General features: G+C 38.3%; 1 protein-coding gene across 2 annotated transcripts; it reads left to right on the top strand.

Moving 5' to 3' along the window:
• The first annotated feature begins 647 nt into the window (after window positions 1-647).
• LOC102787050 (major histocompatibility complex class I-related protein 1-like) lies at window positions 648-6,721 on the top strand. 2 transcript variants are annotated; one of them, XM_087834726.1, is made up of 6 exons: window positions 648-702; window positions 3,900-4,160; window positions 4,511-4,789; window positions 4,884-5,183; window positions 5,952-6,065; window positions 6,565-6,721. In XM_087834726.1, the coding sequence occupies exons 1-6, from the start codon at window positions 654-656 to the stop codon at window positions 6,612-6,614; spliced, it is 1,053 nt and encodes a 350-aa protein (XP_087690852.1). In that variant the 5' UTR covers window positions 648-653; the 3' UTR covers window positions 6,615-6,721. The 2 variants fall into 2 exon arrangements, with proteins under 2 accessions (XP_087690852.1, XP_087690851.1); XM_087834725.1 differs by having other exon boundaries at window positions 5,952-6,074.
• Window positions 6,722-7,571: the final 850 nt, after the last annotated feature.

Raw genomic sequence — 7,571 nt, 5'->3', positions numbered from 1 at the left:
TCAAATGAGTACAGTAATATTAGAAAATTATGGACTTAATTTTATTTATTTTTTTGTACAGTTCTTAACCTCTTAAGCCCTAACACCCCCTGATATAGGGGGCAAAAGGCAGGAGATCGGGTAGGCTTGGGGCTTAAGAGGTTAATTTTCAGTCTATATTTTCTCTTTAATATTTTTAAGCTGTTGAAGTGCCAACACACAATCCCTTTAATTGAAAAGATTGTTTTTTTATTTCTCATAATGAGTTGAGGAGGGGTTTTTTTTGCCCATAATCACTCCAAGCACCTTTTTCTAATTCATAATATTAAAGAATTTGTAGGAAGCCTTTTTAGTAGAGGTTCTTCAGAGGCTGCTGTTCAGAAATGATTCAGGAAATTAGGACCTTTTGTTCCAGTTGCTGTTAAACAAGAGATGTGAACAGCTGATATCAGAACATGACCCATGGCCCAAACACAGTAATTTACTGTATTCAAAGTGTATGCTGGTTAATATTTAATTCTTTATGACTCAGAAAACTTTGGACCAGCCCATCAGAAAATGAACTTGGACAAGTCGCTCATGAAGTCTCAAAATCTGAAGGAAACGAAACGGGATGAAGCATAACATTCAGTTGTTTTTCTTGCACTGATAAAGAAGAAAAATTAAGAAAAAAGATGAAGAATGTCTTCATATTACTCCTCTGCTGTCATGTTGCATCTTCAGGTAAGATCATAGTTCAAGTTAAGTCTTAAAAAGTGTTCTCCTTAACCTACAACAACTTGAATTGCAAGAGATGTCGTCTTTTTTAGTTTCACTATGAGCTGTCGACATATTATTTACTTTTTGATCGAGAGGGTGAGTAACTTCAAATTCTTGGGCACATACATTTTCTATTTCACAGGACCTCACATGCAGTATTTACACCACCTCCTTTTTGAAAAAGGCACATTTCTTAAGGGCACAAAGGAGAGTAAACTTGCTAACAGCTGCTGTTGTTCTGTTAAACATTTTTCTTTGAACGTATCCTCTCCCATGTCATCTTGTGTGGCTCACAAGCTGCACTGTAGCTGACAGGAAAGTAATAGAGTGTTATTAAATTAGTACAGAACATTGTGTTTATGGGAGGGGGTGTTACGGCCCTACACTGAAAAAAAGGGATTGGCCAGCTCTTGGATTTACGTAAGCATCTTGCGTGTATTTAACACAATTGCCTCATGCTTTAAAGTTAAGTGTAACTATATAGTGTAGAAACTACATGATATGCAGAGAGGGTAGATTAAATTGTTCATATCATGTTCAAGTGAAGTAAGTCAATAATATAGCAATGTTAAATCCCGCGAGACTGCACGGGATTTCAGTCTCGCACTCTTTGGATCGTGGTTTCAGGAAGGCATCCATCTCAGTCAAGTCGAGCAGCCACCTCTGGGTGGTTGTTACATTAAAAAAAGTCTACCTTGTAATTTGAACACAATAATTTCATGTTTCTTTGAACGTAATTAAATCATGTAGGATTTGCATGGAATTCAAAAACTTAATTTGTTCTTGTTGAGATGACATGATACAATCTAGTAAGAGTGGTTAGTTGCTGAACTCATTCACAAGATCGCACAAGATTTCAAACTGCAGGAAAATCACTGGAGTTATAAGAGGCAGAGAACTACACACACACCACGTGCATGCTATTGCTATTTATTGTGGATTAACCTGTCGAGGACAAAAACAAAAAAATTCTGCATCAAATACAGGAAATCATAGCTTTCCTGTATTTCCTAGATTGTTGGCATGGTGGTTAGTGCTGTTGCTACACAGTAAGAAGGTCCTGGGTTCAAGTCCACAGTCTGCCTAGTTTGCAGTGGCTTCTCTCTGGGTATTCTGGTTTCCTCCCACAGTTAAAAGTCATGCAGTTATTAGAGTTAGGGTTAACTGGTGATTCTAAATTACCCGTGAATGTAAGTGCACGTGGTTGTTTGTTTCTATGTGATAGACTGGTGAGCTGTCCAGGGTGCACCCTGCCTCGTAACCTATCACTTCAGGGTTATTTCCCAGCCCTCCTGCAACCCGGAGGATGGTAGTCATTGTAAATCCATTCAATTTTTATGGTAACCAGACTGTAGATTTTGTTGAACATTATGTAATATGAAGACAACATGTAGTATTTAAGTGACCAAGTAGCATTTGGATAAAAGTTATTGAATAGTGTTGAAATAAAATGACAAAATTGTGAAGGATTAAAATATTCCAAGAGCTCAACTTACTTCATCTGAACATGTTTCAATCGTGTTTTATGAACACAAAATGCACAGGTTTACTGAATATGAAAAAGTTGTGTTGATTTAACTCAGTTGTTTAGGTTTCTGCCAAAGCAAAACATTTGTGTGCAACAAATGTCCACTATTGAATCAAGTAAATCCAACATGGCCTTTTTTTCAGTGTAGCAGGGCCTCCTCCTGAAGGTGCCTGTGTGGGCGTGTCCCACCACCTCTTCTGCCTTACGTGCCACCTTTCCCTTTTGTACAGCTGACTCTCGTCAGTAATTAAAAGTATTTAAGCCCAGGGAAAGGTGAGCTCTGGGCCAGAGTGCCATTAGTGTGGTTACAGCTAGTGAGCTGAGTGTTTTGCGGTGTTTGCAGCTAGTTAGCTGCACTCTTTTTGACTTACTTCGTGCTTTATTGACTAACATTTGAGTTTTGTTTATTTCTTTAAATGGTGATAGCGGCTTGTCCGTCTCTTTTAGTTAGTTTTAATAGAAACTTTAATAAAACTCTTTAATTTAACCCTTATGCCTTTTTGTCTCCTTTTTCTGACCCGGACACTTTTTGTTACTTCCCCCTCACCGCCTAGACCCCTCAGGGGGAACGTAACATGCACACAGTATGGTTTCATGCTGAGAAAGAGCAATGCAGATGTGACGTTTGCTACAAGCATGCTGATAGAGAAGTTTAGAGAAGTTAAGAAGGAGCTATGCTGTCTCTATGTGGATCAAATGTGGAGGAGTGGGAAAGAAGGGTGGTGCAGGACATGTACGAGGGCAGTCAAACAGTGTTGAGGTAGAAGTGACTGATGGGTTTTATGGTGGGGGTGGAATTGCATCAGGGATCATCCCTTTGGCTCTGATCCTTTGTTTGCAGTGGTGATGAGCAGGTTTACATATGAGGTAGAAGAGTGAGAGTGGGGAGCAGGTGAAAGAGAAACTCCAGAAATGGAGATATGCTCTGGAGAGAAGGGGAATGAAAGTTAGTAGAAGCAAAAACAGAATACATGTGTTTGAATGAGAGGGAGAGGTGGAATGGTGAAGATTCAAGGAGCAGAAGTAGTGAAGGTGAATGACTTTAAATACCTGGGATTAACCATCCAAAGCAGCAGACAGTACACAAGGGAGGTGAAGAAGAGAGTGCAGGCAGGATGAAGATGAGAGTCAGGGGTCATTTAGGAAAGAAAGACATCAGCAAAAGTGAAAAGGAAGATTTATAAGATGGCAGTGAGACCTACTATGATTTATAGTTCGGACTAGGTAGACAGAAAAACTTTCTTTTTTAGTAAAGCATATAGTTAGAGGTGGATTAGGTGACCCTGAATCATCCCTTGGTTAGGCTGCAATCGGTCTAGGTTTCGGGGGGCTTCCCATGATGCACTGAACATTTCTTCTTCACCTCTTTTCACTCTGTGTTTATAAACCACTATGCATTTGATCATTAGTTATTACTAAACTCTGGTTCTCTTCCACAGTGTGGCTATTATCCTGTCTCTTCTGCTCTGTTCCTTTCCTATTACACATCATTGTTTTCCATCTCTTTTTATGTTCACTGATGTATCACTGATAGATTTATGTTTTTACAGTGTTACAGAATTAAGGTCATATTTAACCTACTTAAATGATACACGAAAATATGTAATAATTGAATGTCCCATCAATTTCACAGTAAAACATTCCTTGAAGTTCTTCTCCACGGAAAGCCCTGGAGCCCAGAGCATCCCAGAGTTTGTGGTTGTTGCATTTGTTGATGAAGTTCAGATAGGTGACTGCAATAACAAAAGAGGGGTGGAGGTTACAAAAGACTGGGTTAAATTCTTTGAGGATCATCCTCAGCAGGTGGAATGGTATAATTCAGAATGTCTGGGTACTCAACACTTCTTCAAGGCTAACATTGACAGCTTGAGACAACGTTTCAACCAAAGTGAAGGTATGTGAAGGTCATTTCACTTGTTACTGCTGAAATATTATCCCGATTATTATAAAATCCCTCTAAGAAAATAATTCAAAGCACATGACAATTTGAAGGTCTTTTTTGATGGTATTTTTCCCACCACACTGCTAACATGAAAAATAGCAGAGAAGAAGCAGTGAATGAATCCAAAGAACACAAAATGTGAATCCTGATAAACTGTTCATCAGAAAGAAAGAACGCTACAAAGAAACAACCCCGTGTTAATTCTTTGTGGTATATTCTTTCTCAGTAGGTGCGATATCACCTTTTAACTCTGCTCACATCTCACTGGTGATTGCAGTTATTGTTGCTGTCTCTCTTTTCAGGTGTTCATATAATGCAGAGGATGAGTGGCTGTGAATGGGATGATGAGACTGGACAGATTAATGGGTTCAATCAGTACGGTTATGATGGAGAAGACTTTTTAGCACTGGACCTGCAGACACTGACATGGATCGCTCTAAAACCACAGGCTGTCATCACCAAACTGAGATGGGATACTGAAAAAACTCGATTAGAAATCAATCAAAACTTTTTAAGTCACGAATGCCCCGAGTTTTTAAAGAAATATGTGCACTATGGAAGTAGCTTTTTGCAGTCAGCAGGTAAAATGGCAGCAGGCCTAATTCATAGGCTTCACCATTTCTTAAGTACAGTAAAATTCAAACGATAATGACACAACTGCCTGTCTCTCTCCAGTTCTTCCTTCAGTGTCTCTCCTCCAGAAGACTCCCTCCTCTCCAGTCAGCTGCCACGCTACAGGTTTCTATCCTCACAAAGCCACGATGTTCTGGAGGAAAGATGGAGAGGAGATTCATGAAGGCTTGGACATAGGAGAGATCCTCCCTAACAATGATGGGTCCTTCCAGATGAGTGTTGAGCTGAAACCATCAGTCACTCCTGAAGAATGGGAGAGATACGACTGCGTGTTTCAGCTCTATGGTGTGAACGAAGACATTGTCATCAAACTGGACCAAGCTGTGATCAGGACAAACTGGGGTGAGACTTTATCCTGCGGGGTTTTGTAAATATTTTTTTCATCCTCTAGCTTTCAAATTCAAGTCCTTAATCCTGGTCTTACTTATTAATAACTACAAGTATAAATATAATAATAAACTATACTACTAAAAGTATTCACCAACTCTTCCAAATCATTGAATTCAGGTGTTCCAGTTGCTTCCAGGGCCAAAGGTGTATACAATCAAGCACGAATTAGTAGCAAGAAATTTCCTTGCTACTAAATATTCCACATTCAGCTGTTAGTGCTATTATATATCAAAGTGGAAGTGACTGGGAATGACAGCAACACAGCTGTAGAGTTTCATGGAATGGGTTTCCATGGCTGAGTAGCTGCATCCAAGCCTTACATCACTGCAATGGATGCAGTGGTGTAAAGCATGCTGCTTCAGCATACTGAGACATTTCGGACTATTTCATGCTCCTAACTTTGTGGAAAGAGTTTGGGGATGGCCCCTTCATACCCACCACAAAAAGCAAGGTCCATAAAGACAAGGACGAGTAAGTTTGGTGTGGAAGAACTTGACTTGCATGCACAGAATCCTTTGCAATGAACATTTTTGTGTGAACCAGGCCGACTCGCCAAACATCACAGTCTGAACTCTCAAATGTGCTTCTTGTTTTGTGCAGCTCTTTGTTTCAATCAGAGATGTCATTCTCATCAATTATCAGATGTGATGTGGTCATTACAAATTCTTTAGTAACTGCACAGATTTTTGCTCCATATTATAAAGTGTTTCTTTTCTTCAGCAGAGAAGCTCTCTGATGGGACCACCAGGAAGCACCTTGTTGGTGTTCTATGGTTTGTTCTAGTTTTCACCATCATTGCAGCTGTGATATTTGTGGCTTACAAAAGGAGGAAAGGTGAGAAAGGTAAGAAATCTCATTTGAGTTTAGTTTTTGAACTCATGTTTTATCGACAGTTAGATGGGGCATGCTACTCAGTGGGAGGAAATTTAAAAAGCTATACATTGGTATAAACTGATTGTCTACCAATCAAGTAAATTTCATTTGATCAGATTCCATCGATGTATAGTTTTCCATTGTACTTACGTAATTACACCAGACTGTAATGTAATTATTAATGTAATTACATGGAAAATTACATTCTCCGTGCAATTTTCTTTCTAATTTAACCAATGAAATTAGTCTTGAATGACGATATTAAAAGAATAAATGCAAAACCCTGATTGTATTTTGCCAAAACACATTCCGTTTCTTATTTATGCTCTCATTTGCTTGATAACCACTAATATTTCTGCAGAGAGAGGGTTGTGTTTGCAAACAGAAACAAACAATCACCTGCTTATTATACTTTGAATAGACCAGAATACTTCCCGACTGTCTGTTTTTGATATTACAGCTCCTGACGATGGCTCCGAGCAGTCTGAGAAACTAAATCCACAAACCTAATTGTGCTGCAAGCAGTTCTGCTCTCCATTCTTTCATCTGGCTGCTATAGTATCTCCTGTCGTTTAACATTCAAGTTTTATAATTAATTATTTTATTTTCTGTATTTCTCTGTAAATTTGATTTTATTTTTATTTAAGTTTATTTTATTATTTCCACTGACAACACTAACAATTCTGACACCAAACAGTTTATCAGTTTCTTAGAATGCTTTGGTTTAAACAGTATACGATCGGCCCTACCCAAGCAAAAAGTCACACGCTTGATCAGGTTTTTTTTTCAGAGGCCTTGATTTCAATAAGTATCATGTCAAAGCCAGTACAGCTGAAACAGTTATTAAAAACAGAATAGAAAAGAAAAGCCATTTATTGTCATTGTACATGTACAACGAGATTGTGAGATTATTATTCAAAGTGCAAATGACCAATAATGTCCTCCTATGATGATGCAGTGTCTTAGATTATTGACCATGTTGCCTCTGTTAAAACTATTAATATACAGGGTTCACCTAAAGCACCCTGGAGAAACAGTGAAAGGGTAAAGCAGGCAAAAAGAATCTGCTGGACAGGTGAAAGAAAATATTGAAAAGATAAACTACAAATTAATTTTGAAATCCACAGTAAGGACTTCACTGCTACAAAAACAAACTAAAATTAGCCAGACAACACTACATGTTCCAAATGATTAGCAATAAAGAGTCTAATTCTGCTTTTCTATTTTCATCCACTGATAAACTAATTAATCCCTCCAAAATCATACCAACTGAATTTTATTCAGCTAATAAGTGAATGTGATGAGGAAATATCTTAGCTTCTCATATTTATCCATCACTGACATTCGGATCAAATTACTACTACAAACACAATGTCCACATTATCATTTCTAATTTTTAAAGATCTGGAAGAAGATATTCACCAGTTAAAGTCTTGGACCTCTTTGCTCGACTTTGATCCCCACCAA

This window comes from Neolamprologus brichardi, chromosome 22 (genome assembly GCF_056152115.1).
Source record: "Neolamprologus brichardi isolate AB-2024 chromosome 22, ASM5615211v1, whole genome shotgun sequence".
Classification (NCBI taxonomy): domain Eukaryota; kingdom Metazoa; phylum Chordata; class Actinopteri; order Cichliformes; family Cichlidae; genus Neolamprologus; species Neolamprologus brichardi.
This window is presented reverse-complemented; position numbering and strand designations above follow the sequence as displayed.

What these genes read in the sequence shown, in the direction of transcription:
- LOC102787050 (XM_087834725.1), top strand. Translation starts at nt 654, where the DNA reads ATGAAGAATGTCTTCATATTACTCCTCTGCTGTCATGTTGCATCTTCA. An exon ending in TGTGATCAGGACAAACTGGG is followed by an intron (nt 5,184 to 5,951) that starts GTGAGACTTTAT and finishes TCTTTTCTTCAG; the next exon opens with CAGAGAAGCTCTCTGATGGG. An exon ending in AAGGAGGAAAGGTGAGAAAG is followed by an intron (nt 6,075 to 6,564) that starts GTAAGAAATCTC and finishes TTGATATTACAG; the next exon opens with CTCCTGACGATGGCTCCGAG.